Raw genomic sequence first — 17664 nt, forward strand, 5'->3', positions numbered from 1 at the left:
CAGTAATGATTCAAAACATTTTGTTTCCAACCATTTCGTTACTGTTCCTTTTTTAGGATTTAGCTTAAAATTAAGATCATTAAAATAAATTGGCGAGATCTCTTGTAAGCTAATGATGTAGATTAGTTTGACGCTGCTTCCCACTTTTACAGAAAGTGCTTTAAATAGCTATATTTCTAAATTGTAAGTTCAAAACCTGGTCTGTATTTCTCCACTATGGCTTCAACAGATTTTTTTTTTTTAACCTACTAATACTATAATTATACTGAATATCTAGTGTGGTTAGTGTACAGCTTGGATTCTGTAACGCTTCATATAGACTGGCAACACCGGTATCAGTGATTTTATTAAAACTCAGATCTAGTGTGGTTAGCTTACAGCTTCGATGCGGTAAAGCTTCACATAGACTGGCAACACCGGTATCAGTGATTTTATTAAAACTCAGATCTAGTGTGGTTAGCTTACAGCTTGGATGCTTTAAAGCTTCACATAGACTGGCAACACCGGTATCAGTGATCTCATTAGCCCTCAGATTTAGTGTGGTTAGCTTACAGCTTGGATGCTGTAAAGCTTCAAATAGACTGGCAACACCGGTATCAGTGATCGCATCACCATTAAATAAATCTATCTTCTTATTTACGAAAAATCCTTCTATCATCAATTCAGACACAAGAGAGTGTTCATTGATCAGTGAATTACAGACTCGTTGTATTCCAGACATTGTTAAGTGGGAATTTAAAAGTTTCAACTCCTTAACTGGGACGAACTTATCAGAACATTTGTGTTGTGCCTCTCCAGCTTTCTCTTTGTTTAGTTCATTGATAATGTCCAATACAAATGATAATGCAATGCTGTCTATATCTGATAAACCTTTAAAATACATGACGCCGTTTGCACTAATGAACGCTTGCGGATGATTCCTGATAAACGTTTTAGCGAATTCTTCGTCTTGATACTCACTCAGACACTTTGCTCTGAGTAATCCAGTATCATTCCCTGAAACTTGACTACTGGTCAACAACTTTTCCATCAGTTCCTCTTTTCCCTCACTTGGTAAAATGCCAGCCATGAATTGGAAAACCATTTCAGAGCATTTCTCGACTGGAATACAATTTTCCTTTACAAACCAATGGGCGGCTAAGAATTCTTGGACAGTGAGATGTGTGAAGCTGAAGTGTTTCGTGGTTCTGATCGAACCAGTCCTGTAAGGCTGACCACAGTAAAGAAGACCACTACCTTTCAGTTTGTTGACTTCTTCCAACTCAAAACCGCCTTCTATTTCGCTTTCATCAAAAGTTGGCTTCCTTTCAAGCAGAAGTTTTGCCGCTAGTTTTGATAATTTCTCTAACGTGGTTTTGATGACCGGAGGAGGGTTGAATTTGTTAGGAATTTCTTTGTGTCTGTATTCTGACTCAGAGCAGTGCTTAAGTTCAAAAATATCAATAAGTTTTGTGTAAATGTCGGTTGTTGAGACAGGAAGGTCACGAGGATTTCCTGTTTTGTTTAGAGCATACTCCATCTCGAAGCACAACAGATAACAGAGCATAGGAATATGAGCAAAACTGACTAGGTTCTCATTCTTCATGACATGTTCAAGCACAGCGCTCTTCATATTTTCGTTTTCATTGAAGTACTTTTCAATGTATTTTTTAACCTGTTGTGAAGAAAATCCCACAATTTCTACGTACCGTTTAAAACGGATTCCTCCCAGTTTGTCCGATTCATCAGGCCGGGAGGTTACAACAATGACAGAACCTTTCAGTATCTCTCCCTTGATGAGTTTTGAACATAATGCGGCCACCGTCATTTTACATCTAGCGTCATTCTGATATTTTTTCTCCAAGTTTCCAGCGATGTAATCTTGCTGGGAATACTCATCATAGCCGTCAAGGATAATCAAAACTTCTTCGGGATGGTTTACAATATACTCAAATGTAACGTCACCTAATATTGAAGAAAAGTTTAAGATTTCTCTTAGGGTCACACGCTTTTTCTTAAGCAAATTCAACTGACGGAAAGTGAGCAAATAAGCAAATTTGAAATTTGGAATTTTAATGTTTTCTCTTGCTCGGAATAATTTTTTGTTGGCCCAATCGCGAATCACCTTTTGACAAAACAGAGATTTTCCAATCCCTGCTTTTCCAACGACAAGAATAGAATTAGGATCCTTCTCATCATTACTCGTGGCAAGAAATATTTCATCGCAGTGCTTAACTGGAGTACCGCTGACTTTTCCGAAATACTCAAGGTCTTCCCTCCTTGAAGATGTCTCGTCATTCCTGGTGAGGCGTTTTCTCTCATGTTGTATGAGAAGATTAGTGAATATTTCATCCGTTTTCATGTTGGAAATGGTGTGAGAGGCTAGCAGTTTGGGTTGGAACTCCGTTTGGTCTGTAATGGAAGTCTTTAAAGCTGTAGTGTAAGCAGTTATGGCTGAAGGATAAGAAAGGGAAAATATTTAATAAATAACAAGAACGCGAGGAGAACAGTTTCTGCACTTTACTGAATTCTTACTCCACAGGGTTGAACTTTTAAAGCTGTTGTGTAGGGACTTACGGCTAAACAAAAGGGGAAGGAAAATATCTTATTAATTATGTGAACACGAGTAAATGCAGTTTAAATACTTTCTATCGAATTCAGCACAGGGACATTAACTAGCAAAGAGCCGAGTGCTTGAAAAGTGTCTATTGTGTCGATCAGTTGAGAAATCGATCCCTATCCAAAGGATAGAAAAGGTTGTTTCGTTAAAGCGTTATTCCTCCCTTAAAAATCAAGTATATCATAGGGTAAATAAACCCTTTCGGGCGGCTAGTATATCAGCTGACAATGTCCACTGCTGAGCGACTGTCTGAAAAGTGAATATTTGCAGAGGTAATCGCATAGAGCCGAGTAAAATTAAGGATTAATTTCAAGGTGCTTTCAGAAATCTAATAAGAAGATCAATAACGCACGCTGTTAAGCACGTTCGTGGAAAGCCATTTCAGTTTTCACTTAGTTTTAGTTTTGTACAACAACGTCAAAGAAATGAAAGCAATCCTGTTGAAAAACATTTCCCAGCAATGATATCAAAAGTTTTAGGCAAAGGTAACCTATTTTAACGTTTTCTAAATTTTGGTACTTGCCTGGGGCAACTACCAAAATTAATTTAAAAATGCCTTCTGTCTCAGCCAATCGGCATTTGGTGACTTTGCCCTCAGTCTATCTTACAAGGCCTAGAAGCGAAGTTTCGAGGGAAAATGTAACATCACTAGGACAGTCTCCGAGCCACGAACATTATCAGTCAGCAAACCAGAAAAGAGTTTATTTATATTGTAACTGTTAATTTTCATATCGCGCGAAAACCGCTCTTTAAAAAGCCAGAGTTGATGTGACGGTGGATGAGTATATGCGACAAGCATTTTTTTATACCACTATCACTGGACTCAACAAAACGAGTGTGTTTTTCTTGTGTGCAAAAAAAGAAAAAAAACAGAGATGAAAAGAGAAAACTTTGGAGCAGGCCTTTTTTCCACTAGCTTTGTTTCTCTCTGACGGAAACAATCAGAGGACAAATATCCACGCAGACGGGAGTTATTGCCTGATAACTTAGGTATCCAATAAAATCGAACAAAAATTAATGGTAGGTTGCAATTCGTAATAATTGTTAACAAATCTCTCCCTCCCCCTTTCGCTTGATAAAAGTTGGTAACAACAACAATGGATCTCATGAAAAAGTTATCCTTGAGAGGGAAGTGGAGTGTTGTCAGAATAGCGTGACAAGGGTTGCGTGACGCATCATTAAGGACGCTTGACCGGTCCTGTTAAGTCACTTACAGCCATGAAAGATGGAAAAATCTACATTTCTCAAACTCCATCACGCTTATGACCCCTCGTAACTAATTTCAGAAACAGATATTTCCGTGAATGTTGAAAAACCAGATTTTCCTAATTCTGAATCTCTAGTAAGGACTCCCTTTAGTTTAAATATAAGTCAGTGAGAATCCCTCAAGAGCAGGATATCTCAGACCTGGTTTACACTTAAGCGGATTTCGTGACCAATCTGGGACCTTTAGGTAATGGACGCGCTTAACCTTTAAAAAACACCAATTTATGACTAGAACAGCGTTCCGACTTAGCCGCTGCTTTGGAGATAAAGAAGGCCGCCGAGGCGGAGTTAAGAGAGGACTTTCGAATCCGAATACTTTAAAAACATTTTTAAGTTTTGAAGTTTACCTCATTTTATGGGAAAGTCTAAATCTGCAATTTGCGATAAAATTGTGGACATATTGGTCTTTATTTTACCCCGTTAACCTATTTGCCTGAATAGTCCCAAGCTCTTAGAGAAATATTTACATCATCAAATGATAGATGTTGAAAAAGATGTTGTGACAATAGGTTCCGTTCTCAGTTAGTTTGAGAGGACAGTGGTGGTGAAAAATCTGGTTAAAAACCGTTTCAAGGCGGAGCGTTGCTACATTCATCGATATGCGTAATGAATTCGAATTCCCTAGCGACATAGGCCTCCCCTCCCCCTTGAATAGACCAGAGGATGTTTTAGTTGTTTTAATTACTTCTCTGAAACCTTGCAACCTGCTGGTTTTTTTTTGTTTTTTTTTTTTAAGTACGACGAGAGTGGAGGTGGAGTTGAAAAGATCAAGAAGTAATTTGTATGGATTCCCAGGGAAGAACTGGCCAGGAGAAATTACCTAAAGGAATGTTGAAGGAGTGCTAAAAATGGATATCCTAGGCATAGTTGGCAAAGGAGGAACTTAGTGCATGTGGAACTAGCGATAGGGTTGTAGAATTTTTAGGGGAGGTCAACTAATGTGACTTGCAGGTAGCCTATACGTTCAGACAACGTTTGGTATAGATTTGGTCTACAATGAGGTGGTACATAGTTGAAAAATGTTTACAGTGAACATGTATGCCAGTATATTAAATCATGACTTCAAGTTCACAATATGGGCCTGGGCGTATTCGAAAAAGTTTGGGAAATCATTGTCTTTTCTTTTACAAGTGCTGCGGTATGAGTATTAAACCTATTCTCACAAAGTTTCTCAATTCCTTGTGTTAGAAAAGCAGTGTTACTCCTGGATTTAGGACCCGACTATTTATTTATTTATTTATTTCATTTGCAGTTATTCTACTCAAAGTTAAGGTACAGTACATACCACTCTTTGTCTTAAATGTTCTGACGTCTGGCTCACTGTCTCCTTGTTTGTTGACAGCAAACAGCTTCACTTCGTACTCTGCGTCATACTCGAGACCAGTTATTTCGTAGTGAGTTTCAACAATGTTTCCCCGTTGAACCAGTTGTGTGGATTGTATCATGGGTTGTTTCGTCCATTCAAGACGGTATTTAATGCTGCAATTACTGCTGTTGGCCTCAACTTCTGACCAGGTCACAGTGAAATCTATGTCAACTTCACCTTCTGCGTTTGTGATGATTGGTTTCTCAGGTACACCTGTTCAAAAGAATGATTCTTTTAAATTTTGTTTCTGCTGAAAGTGAAATACTTACTATAACTTGATTCATTGGCGTGCGTAATGAATTTGAATTTCAGCAACATTAGCAACATAGCTCCCCCCCTCCTAAATAAACTAGTGGATTTTTGGGGTTTTTTTAATACTTGTCACACACTCTGCCACCTGCTGATTTTCCTTTCAGTGGGGAAAGGGGGGAGGGGTTGAATAAATGGAGAAGTAATTTATCCCCCCCGTAAATTCGCTGAAAAGAGTGTAAAAATGTTCAAAACAATGATTCTTTTAAAATTTTGTCTTTCATAAAAGTGAAATACTGATCTTATGACTACATTCTTTGACATGTATAATGAATTTGAATTCCCTAGCAACACAGCCTTCCCTCCTTAACTTCAGTAGCAGATTTTTTAGCTTTTTTAATTACTTTGCAGACACTGCCACCTGCTGATTTTTCTTTTAAGTAGGGGACAGAGAGGGGGGTGGAGTTGAAAAAATTGAGAACTTTTTTTGCCTCCCTTGCAAATTCACTGAAAAGGTACAAAGTTGGAATAAATGGGAATCAGTAAACATACAATCATGCCAAAAGATTAAATCATGACTTAAAATGCACAATATGCATGGGCCTCAGCAGTTTTAAGTTACATTCAAACTCCACTTGTTATTTCAAAGTAAGACAACAAGTATAATAATTGGAACTGAAATGTAAGAGTAGAATAAAGCACATTTGTTGCAGTTTGCAAATCAAAATCCACAGACACAAGATTTTCAATTCTGTACCATGATCATTGAATTGTGTACCTTCAGAGGCATACATTTCCAAATGGTTGGCTGGCAATCAACACCAAATTAAAAAAAATTAAACAAATTGACATAATGAGATACATTAAAACAAGGTTCATGAACTACTTGTCCTAGCATAAAAAATTAATCACAAGTCTAACAAGTGTGATTTACAACCAAATCAAAAGTAGTGATAGTTAAGAGATGCTGGGCAAATCACTCTCTTTTCTTATAGGAGAGCTGAAGTATGAGTATTAATCCTGTTGTCACAAAGTTTCTCAATTCTTTGTCTCACAAAAAGCAGTGTTACACCTGGATTCAGGACCCAACAATATTCATTTCATTTCCAACTATTCTACATGTACTTAAATTTTAGGCAGAGTAAAGGATATGTTAAAGTGACAGTATTTATAGCATGATGAGTATGGATATCATAGTATTCAAGGTTGCTAAGAAGTAACTATGCAGGGGAAACTACCTCTGATGTGATGTGTATGGAGATCCTTGAATGGGTTGCCATGGAGGATATATGAAGTGTGAATGGGACACTAACTATTGGGATGCGGAACTTTAGGGAAGATCAACTTTATATCTGACTTGGAGGTAATACAGAAGTTCAAGAAACATTTGGTATGAATTCACTAGCAACCTATGATTGTACAGTATGATACAAAGTTGGAAAAATGTTGCAGTAAATAAGCTAGAATATCAAATGATAATTTAAGGCTCACAATGTGATTTTCAGCAGTTTCTAGTTTCATCCAAACTCAACTTGTAATTTCAAAGTAAGAAAAGAACTATAATAATAATGATTGGTATTGAAATTTGAGAGTAAAATGATGCAAATTTGGATGCAGTTTGTGAATCAGAATGCACAAACTCAAATTACTTTTATCACTCTTCTTATGAGAGCTGCAGCATGAGTATTAAACCTGATGCCACAAATGTTCTCAATTCTTTGTCAACTGAAAAGCAGTGTTACTCCTGGAGTTAAAAATGGCCAAAGAATAGGAAAGGAAAATATCTTATTAAAATTAATGTGAACACCAGGAAATCCAGTTGAAATACTTTCTATCAGTTTCAGTCCAAGGAGATTAGCTAGCATGGAACTGAGAGCTTGTAAAATGTCTATTGTGTCTATAAGATAAGAAATTGATCCCTTTTTACGCTTGAACAGATTTCTTTTTCTGATGCGTGACCAATCTGGGACCTTTAGGCAATGGATGCGCTTAACCCTAAAACACCAATTTGTAATTAGAACAGCGTTCCGACTTAGCCGCTACTTTGGAGATCAAGAAGGCTGCCAAGGTGCAGTTAAGAGAAGATTTCTGAATCTGAATACTTTAAAACCATTTTTGAGGTTTAGAAGTTTACCTAACCTCATGGGAAAGTCTAAATCTGCAATTGGCAACAAAATTGTCAACATATTAGTCTTTCTATTGCCCTGGTTAACTTAACCTATTTGCCTGAATAGTCCCAGGCTCTTAGAGAAATATTTACATCATCAAACGAAAGATGTTGAAACAGATGCTGTGACAATTGGTTCCGTTCTCATCTAGTTTGGGAGTACAGTCGAGGTGAAAAATCTGGTTAAAAACTGTTTCAAGGCGGAGCGTTGCTACATTCAGCGATGTGCGTAATGAATTCAAATTCCTTAGTGACAGAGGCCACCCTCCCCCTCCGCCACCCCCTTGAATAGACCAGGGGATGCTTTAGCTTTTTTAATTACATCTCTGAAACCTTGCAGCCTGCTGTTTTTTTTTTAAGTGTGAGGTGAGTGGAGGTGGAGTTGAAAAGATCGAGAAGTAATTTGTACGGATTCCCAGGGGAGAACAAGGCAGGAGACATTGCCAAGAGGAATGTTGAAGGAGTGCTAAAAATGGATATCATATGCATAGTTGGGAAAGGAGGAACTATGCATGTGGAACTAACGATAGGGTTGTAGAATTTTTAGGGGAGATCAAAACTAATGTGACTTGCAGGTAGCCTATAAGTTCAGAAAACGTTTGGTAGAGATTTGGCCTACAGTGAGGTGGTACATAGTTGAAAAAATGTATGAAAAATGTTGAAAAAACCCACAAAACTCTGTTCTCTCAGTGTGCAATAATCATGTAGGCATTGTTTTCAGACAGATTACATGGTTTCCATTAGAAAGCATCCATGTGTTACAATAAACAAAGAGTTCTGAAATGAAGTGGCAAATGTTAAATCCAATGAAATTAATTAGGTACACACCAGTCTTTGTCTTAAATGTTGAGACCTCTGGCTCACTTTCTCCATGTCTGTTGAAGGCAAATAGTTTCACTTCATACTCTGAGTTATACTCAAGATTGGTAATTTTGAAGTGAGTTTCATCAGTGTTTCCTTGTTGACAAAGTTTGCTGGCTCCTGTCAACGGTTTCTTCCTCCATTCCAGATGGTATTCAGGGCTGACATCGGTGCAGTTTGTATTTGATGCTGACCAAGTTAGAGTGAACTCTACATCCACCTCACCTTCCTCTTTTTGGATGGTTGGTTTGTCAGGTAAACCTTTGAAAATTATTGAATCAGGATTTTTAATTCCTGACAGATGCAACTGTTACTAACAATAGATCTTTGAGGTAATTAACTATATCTCTAAAACATTGAGTGTTCATCTTGTATAATGATCTCTTTCACAAATGATATCAATGCAAAACTATCCATTAGAATTATGACATTATGACTGAACAAAAGAGTAACATCAAGTGCATTTTCTATGCTCCTTGAACCCTTTGCATTACTTTGCTCTCATCTCATTCACCTCTAATTTGTTTAGCCAAAAGATGATTCTTCTTTTCTTAATTCTGCACAATTCCCTTATCCATGTAAACTACAATTCAACTCACCTAAGATGTCTTCTACTCTTGATTTCTTGAACCAAACTGGATCACATATAAGCTGCTGCTCATTAACCTCAAAGTTTAGAATTCCAACTGCTTTACTGTTCCTCTCACCTTGTTCCAGTAAAACAGTCGAACAACACTCTGCAGGTCTGGGTAGGTGACTATCATCATTTTCAGGAACAAGTTTCCCATCAGTGTATTTGTATCGATTACTTTCAATATAACAGAACAGAGGTTTGCTTTCCTTTACACCTATCTTAGGTTCAAGATCCTTTAAGATACTGCAATGCTTGCGTCTAAATCGGTCATGGTTTAGCTCTGAACACTCTGAATCAACAAAAATCACAACCAATCCAGATGTGTTATAGAATGGACTTTTCTTGATGATACTCCCCAACTGAAAACATTTTGATTTTGAATTTGGTTTTGTAAACTCCACTTGATATCTCTCAGCATCAAAGTTCTCTTTTGGAATAAGTCTGCAACTTGTTATGATAAAGTACTCACTCCAATCAGGGTTTTGGACCTTACGCTCATAAATCAAACATCCCCAGCCAACAGCTCCATCTTGACGTGTTATTTTGCAGAGTGCCTTGTGTCTCCCCCTCTCAAGTACATCATATGATGGCTGAAGCATGTGCTCCCAGAAAGAATTTGCCATTTCACTGGAAAGAAGCCAGGATTACCTTGATGTAAGAGAAAAAAAAAACACTTATTTACATGATATTCAAGTTACAACCATAAAGATGCCCATACAGTCATACTGGATTTGTTTGGTTCAAAGACCTTGTAAGCAGGCTGGTCATTTACCAAATAAGATCCATGTAATTGACTTTGCCACAGGAGTAGTCCTGTTAATGGTCTTAGTCCGTCACTAGATTATGATAGCCAGGATGTAATAATATTCTCATACTTAAAATGTTGATCATGTTACTGTTGTGATTCCCCTAAAAACCAACTCTGATCCACAGGGATACAATTGGCCACTGAAACCAGATTGCTCTCTACAATCAGTGGTTTTAATAAATTTTTCCATCTGAAGCTGCCAGTGGTGTATTAGGTAAATGTGGCCAGAAAGGGGTTGTAAGACCAATTAAACCCAAACACAAGAGCCTCAAAAGAAATCCTTACAAAACCTTACAGATGTGTTAAGGTATGGATGGAAAACTTAAGTTTATTGCCCCCGCAAATTCAGACTAAACAATTGGTTCATGCTTTCTACTATGGGTAAATTGAGGTATTGATGGAAAAACTTTTAGCCCTGCAAGCAGATACTTAACAATTGGTTCATGCTTTCAACTGTGGGTAACTATTTATGAGGTTTGGTGAGTAAATGTTACTGCCATGCAAGTATTGAACAATTGGTTAATGCTCTCAACTGAAGGCATTTTGAGGTATGGATGGAAAATGTTATTGCCCATGCAAATACTCAGTTACGATTGGTTCATGCTTTTAACTGTGGATATGGTAAGCAATTGGATGAGGTTGAGCTGGTTATTATGAATTATTAAAACCAAGGTCAGAGTTACACAGACAAAAAGATTGATATTCTTAGTAGCATGCAAAAACTGAATTCAACAATTGTATTTTTATGCTTTTTTTTAAAAAAAAAATTTGCTAAAAAAGACTTTTCTCTCTGAGTTAACAAAAGTTTGAGAACACTATACTGATTAACTGGGTTTGGAAATAAGGCAAACCATGAACTTGACTTGATAACCCAATATCTGCAGCAGGTGAGTCAGTGAAGCTCAAAAGAAAATAGATCAGTAGTGTTTAAATATCCTATGTATGTGTACAAAAAGTTTCAGGTTTTCCTTTTTCTTTCATTTTTCTTTCATTTGTTTTGTTTTACAGATTTCCATGAGCATTTCAGTGCTCTCTTACCTTTGATGCAAAAGCAGCAGTTTTTATGTTTTCCCTCAAAATGTTGTGTAAGAAATATGCATGTCCACCCAAAATTGATAACCTCTTGCAGTTGCTCGTTGTTTGCATCTCTTCAGTTGACCAAGCTGTAGCACTACAGAGACACTAAAGCAGCAAAGGAGCAGAGTAAAGGCTTCCTTATCTGGTTAATAATTAAAAGTAAACTTATATTCCATCAAAAGCTAATCCAAAGATGCAGATTAAAAAAATTATTAAAAACTGTTTAAACAACTATCAATTATCAACTATAATTTATACTGTCAGTAGTATTTTCCTTCCATGTATATTGTTTATTTATTTCTCTCTACTTTTGTGAGTAACTTAGAGCATGGTAAAATTAAAAACTTTGTACAGCACATGTACTCCAAATCTATTGAAAGCTCTGCAAATAATCAAAATTTTCATGCATCAATTCTCTAGTTATCAGTTGTCCAAAACTGATCTGACTCAATATCCAATATGTAAATGACAACAGTTCTGCATGTATAACAAACGAAGAGACTAAGGTCAATATTTTACACATTGCCTTGAAGAGTTTTTCGTTTTATGTTTCATTAGAGCAAGAATTTACTTATTTTCAAAGAAATCCATAGTAATAGGACGACTGCAAACGTTTTAACAAAGCAATCATTGTTGTCTTCCTGACAGTAAACGAGTCTCCAATTAAATGTTTCCGCTGCCACTCTTCGAGCTTACTTTTAAGTAGATGATCAAAGCAGCGTAAACTACCTCAAATTAATTCCACATACAAAAAAAAAATACCGCAAAACAAATCCCTCAAAACTTGAATAAGTTCAAAGAAAATAGAATGTAAACCAGATCCAAGAACATTCCAGAAGTCTCCCACACCCAACCAGTGAACCGAAAGCGAAACGAAGGTTGATGTTTGGTTCCCCATTAATCAAAGCTTACATCAATCGTTTACAACTCATTGTTTGGCTTTAGTGAGCGATTATGGCCAAATTTCGCAATAGAGAAGAGAAACGAAAACAGTTTTACCCAAAAGCGAAAGTAAAGCAGCGTCAAAATAGAGCTTACCTTTCATTCACTCGTTCCTGGCTGATGCGGAACACGGAAACTGCTGCATTTTATGACCTCACACACCTAGTGTTTTGGCAAAACACATGATAACTCGACAATATAGAATAGCTTGGCTGACACAGTGATTAATCTTGCTAATAATAAGACGAAAGTCCTACTGCAAGTTGCTCCTTTCCTCTGAGATGAAACCGAAGGTTTGATTAATAAAGAAGTCAGCAACATGGATTCCAAGAAACTGCCTCGTTTCCGCGTAGGGACAAAGGATTGCATGACCAGCCTATTTTAAGCGGCACGCTATCACGCGAGGAACTCAATGAACAGCAAGTCTCTTACGTACTCTCCAGGTGTGCGTGACATTTGAGTAATATTCATTTAATTCATCACAAAAAAGACTTACTCTCAATAGTTTATTTATAATCTTTGAATAGTTACATCGTTCAAATAGTTAGTTCGATTTGTAATCTCTATGGCTTAGAATGTATTACTTACTAACTTTAGTTTTGAGGGCCACTGGTTTATCAGCGCAAGCTGTTATGTGTCTACCCTCTTTAAATAAAGTCGATTATTATTATTATTACTATTATTATTATTATTATTATTATTATTATTATTATTATTATTATTATTATTATTATTATAGATGGAGATCCCGACATGGTGCATTTGAAGGACCTGGCTGTAATAAAAAAAAAAAAAAAAAAAGAAAAGAGCGTGCAACTGTAATTGAATGTTTTCACAATTTAAAAAACGATCAGCGAGAAAAACTGACCAAGAGCAATTTTTGATGAAAGAAATGCATGTTACCCCACCCTCTGTCACGTGACGTGTTTAAGGCAACTATCAAGGATTTTCACGCATGGCAGAAATTCACGTGTGCACATGTTAGACCTGGAAGGAAACATGGATCTAAGTAACACTGATCAAGGTCTATGAGGACAACTAAGCCGTGAAAATGAATAGAGGAGTTAATTTTAAAGAAATTTGGTTTTATCGAGGTCATAAGAGGAGGTAGGGCAAAAATCGAGATGTTGGCCGGGATAAATCGATTTCAGCTAATTCAAGTTAGCTTGAATGCTTACACGGCATGAAGGATTGTAAGCCTGCTTTATGAACTACTTAACTTAATCTTTAACCTAAGTCAATTAGACGATGTAAAACTAATTAAATAATAGTTAAAATGGGTAACTGCTTGTTGTTACATTTTTCTTGCGTATCATATATCGTACTCGGGAGTCTATTTTCATATATGCTTTGTTAGCGGACATTCGTTGGTCATTCGTGCACGTAACAAAATATGATAAAGTTTTAAGCGGGGAAAATGACGAATTTATAATGTTAGGTTATTCTTCATCTGTGTAAACGCTATTAATTTCTAGACTTAGTTTTTAACTCGTGAATTGCGCGAATGTGCAAGAGCGAGTTGTAGGTATGTTGTGATGAATGGCGCTCGCTCGCTCGTTCGATTGGACGATTCCTGTAAACTTTTTTCTATTTTAGGCTTTTGAATGCATTTGATAGTTCTTGGCGAGTGAAAAACAAACGAAATGGCGACCTTTGTTGCTAAGAATAGTGTTGGGGTGAAAAAGAAGCCAATGATAATCTTGAAAGAGTAACAAAGTATACGTTTTCCATTTGTGAATTAAAGTTTGCCCAATCTCCGAATACACTTTTATCTCTTGCAGCGTATATTTCATTTATGGCGTCAATGCTTCTACTTTTGAATGTATATATTCATGAAAATGATTATTGTGTCCAAAAAAGAAAACAAAGAAAATAAAGGAAGGAATTTAAGCTAAACGCAAAACTCACTCGACTGCGGCAGATTGGAACCACCTACGTCGCTTAACTGAGAGCGATAACTAACTATAGCATTACTTTATTATACCAGAAGGCCACTCAGTCCTGGAAACTCTGTGATTATTACTTTTACATTTAAAATTAACGCTGATCTTATGGTTATTTCAACCGCGGGCTCAAACGACTCGAGTCGCCCTGTTGCTGCCGATAGTCCGATATTGAAGTGTCGCTCACGGCCAACTGCTCGTAAAGTGACTCGTTCCTGGAGCTGTATCGACGTTGTTATTACTAGTGTGAACATCCTTGTACTTGTTTTCATCCTCGTGCTAATAGGGACCGTAAGAAACCCCGACGGCGACGCCAAGGAAGACTTCGATTAAAAAATGAATTTCAACCCTTAGTTAAAATTTCAAAAATGGCTGCAGGAGATTACTGTCTCGTACAGCGCAACAGCTCAACTTCAGCATGACGTATAAAGTAGCCGTTGAGTTTCAAATAGAAATTAAAATAATTTGCCGTCGCGGTTTCGGTTCGCAGACGACGCAAATTTTGACGATTTTACGTTGCTGTTTTGCATAGGACGGCTAAGAAATGTACAAGGTTTGAAAACGCACGTGCTGAGCTATTGTTCTGCCAGTTAGATCTCTTGTTTTTCCACGTCCTCGTTGACGTCGCCGTACTCAGTTGCAACACAAGCATAACCATAAAAATAACAAGCTAATGCGCAGGTGCGTGGGCACAGCTGCAACATGACATGACATGAGCACAAGCACTCAGTAGATAAATAGGGACATGGTTGGTGTAAGCAGTATATAGTGCTTGCTGATTGCCTGAAAGTCTTTTGCTTATGTTTATCCTTACGCTTATGTCAACCAACTCTTAACTAGACAGTATAAGCATAAAAAAAGGCAACTAAGTTGTTAAACAGGCGTTAATTGACACATAGTTCTAGTTGAAAATTTTATTAAGTAGATAATGATAAAACTTATTATTAAAATGATGAAGGGTTTCAGCCTGCACTATGTCTCTTGGAAGATCGTTCCAGATTGGAACTATTCTAATAACAAAAGAATACTTATAACAATTGAGTCTCGCGCTTTTAATGTACAATTTAAAGGGGTGATTCGCTCTTGTGGAACCAACTTTTGAGAATTCTAAGAAATCATAAAAATTCAAATGATAATAACCAAAGACGAACTAGTTGCACTCAATTAAAGATAGGTAAATTCTACTATCAGATAGCGACAGTCACTTTACGAAAACAAGGTAATTCTGGCTTTATCAACTGAGTTGATAATGTTATTTGGCCACCGTAAAGAGTTTTGCAACTGACGTTTCGAGTGTTAGCCCTTCCCCATTCGCTCTGACGAAGGGCTCACCGTCCAAATGTCGGCTTTGAAACTCTTTGGGGTGGCCAATTTACTTTGTCAACTCAGTTGAATAAAACCCAAATAACCTTGTTACTCCCAACCACGCAGCAGTACAGCTTCTTTAGAAGTTTGCCCCCTTTATCCAATTATGAAAACTAAAGACCACTTTCATAAACGGCTGCCGGATTAATATTCTTTTGTTTAAATTTAAATTAGCCCTTCTGGCCTCGTTCTCCAATACAAAATTCAAAAGAATACTTTATCTAAAGCGAGGCCAGAAGGGCTAATTCAAATTTAAACAAAAGAATATTAATCCGGCAGCCATTTGTGAAAGTGGTCTATTCGCTAATTTTTATGTCTACCTTCGTACATTAGTAAAGCTTTGTAAGTGTTGTTAGGTTATCAAATGAAATGAGAAAATATCAAGGCCGGCAATGACTTCAGCTAAAAGGTGAGATTGAACTTGACTGATTTATAATTCTCTTTTCATGAGGTAGTAACGATAGGTGAGTGGTTGGGGTGGAGAATCAAGAATAGGATGATTTTTCTTTTTGTCCAAGAAGTATGAATAGCTCCTCCAACAGAACTTGCCAGGTGGGAGGCACAATGAGCCATACCATTGTTTAAATAATAAAAAATAATCATTTTCTAGGATCCAGATTCAAAACCTTAATTAGAAGCTGCTTGCCATCAGAACTACCTTCGTTGAATTTTTGTTCGACCGCCCTAATCTTGGAATCCATCAATCAAATTGTAGTGTGCTGCAAATACCTCGCATTTGACGACTAGAGTGGGTTTCCTTAGAAAAGAGCGTTGTTTAGCCATAAGTACAAGCTGTAATTCAAATCATGCAACTGTAAACCTTATGAAAAACTCCTATTTTTTCGGATTTTGCATCGATCATGGGGTGAATGCCCTGAGAGCGGGGTCGATGGCCGAGGCCGACGGGATTTGCGCGCTCAATCGGACATGCAGATCATCTGTAGACATGCTGTGATACTTTAAACACTTCGAACCGACGACTCCTTTTTCTTTATACCACCAAGAGAACTTGAACTGCTACTCTCTTTATAACAATCAATGAAAATAACAGTAAAAAACAAAAACAAAAACAAAAACAAAAAGGCAAGAAAACAGGGACAATATGTGCCGCTAGCTCAATTTGCTTCGAGGGCTCAAAGCGCCTTCTTGGAAACACCAATTGTCACCTACCAAAGCTGAAGACACAACTAACGTTTGTTTTTTTCGTTCCCCACCCCTAGTAACTGCTGAGTATCTAAAGCGGCACCAGAAGAAAAGCAACCAGGAGCAGTAGGTCACTATTTCTGTGGAAGGCAACAGATAATTAAATAAGTAACATTATAAGTCAAATGCACGCTTAAAGAGATAAGTGTTAAGATTAGATGATGAAAGCGTGATCAGGAGTGGTACTTTATTCCAGAGCCCTGGTGTCGCCACGAAAAAAGCCTTTTCACCATACGTTTTAAGATTCGCTCTAGGCTCATCAAGCAACCTGTTGTTTGAAGATGTTAGTGTGCGACGAAAGTCATTGTACCGTCATGATAGTAATAGTAATAGTAATCAAAGTTTAATGTCTTTACGCGGAGCATGGTTACCCATATTGTTTGGGACCTCCATTTATTCGTCCCTATCCGTGAAGACTAGAATATCTAAACCATTTCTTGATGTTATAGAAAAGCAGCATATTTTTCTCAATTATTTTAAGGCCTTGAGTATTGGTCCGGCCGGGGCTCGAACCCTCGACCTCCCGCAACACAGTCCAGCGCTCTATCCATTGAGCTATCCATTGAGCTAACCGGGAGGCGGTTAAATGATAGGTTATTAATGTAATCTGGGGCCAGTCCACTCAGAGCTTTGAAAGATTTTTGTGTCCACTGAAATTCTTCTAATAAGCCTTCATTATCAGATGGTCCATAAATTGTGCTGCGACTGCTTTCTCCGTAACTTTGGACAAAAAGTATAAACTCGAGACCGGACGAAAGTTGGAAAATGGTTCATGACCAGCTCCACTCTTTTTTAACAATGGTTTCAGCATAGTAACCTTGAATCTATCAGGTACTTGGCCACTTGTAGGAGACAAATTAACTACACGAGTGATCACCGGAAGAGATTATGATGGCACTTAATTGTGATCACCACTAGGAATGCAGTTGAGCAATGCAACTGATAGAATGTATGCTACTTTTACTAGCACAATCCATAAAGGGCTACAAGGGGCCAGTCGAGTTCTCATGTTGAAGATTGGAGTTGCTCATATGAAAGATACCCCGAACGTGTCATATTTGGTTTTCCCCTAAGTCAAATTTTAAAAAATATGTCTATCATATTCTCTATCACCATTTTTTTGTCTTAGTCAAGTTGCACTAACAGAGCTGAACCGAGATATTAGGTGAAACAAAGATTAAGGG

The 17664-nt window shown here is 37.4% G+C and overlaps 1 protein-coding gene across 1 annotated transcript in view; it reads right to left on the bottom strand.

The window, feature by feature from the left end:
- Nucleotides 1-17664, bottom strand: part of LOC148726361 (uncharacterized) — a 357363-nt gene that overhangs the window by 108817 nt on the left and 230882 nt on the right. The window contains exon 11 of the mRNA XM_088727311.1: nucleotides 8476-8769. Coding sequence (XP_088583437.1) covers nucleotides 8476-8769 — 294 coding nt within the window. The remainder of the gene's footprint in view (nucleotides 1-8475; nucleotides 8770-17664) is intronic.

Source organism: Stylophora pistillata, chromosome 7 (genome assembly GCF_964205215.1).
Source record: "Stylophora pistillata chromosome 7, jaStyPist1.2, whole genome shotgun sequence".
Classification (NCBI taxonomy): Eukaryota; Metazoa; Cnidaria; class Anthozoa; order Scleractinia; family Pocilloporidae; genus Stylophora; species Stylophora pistillata.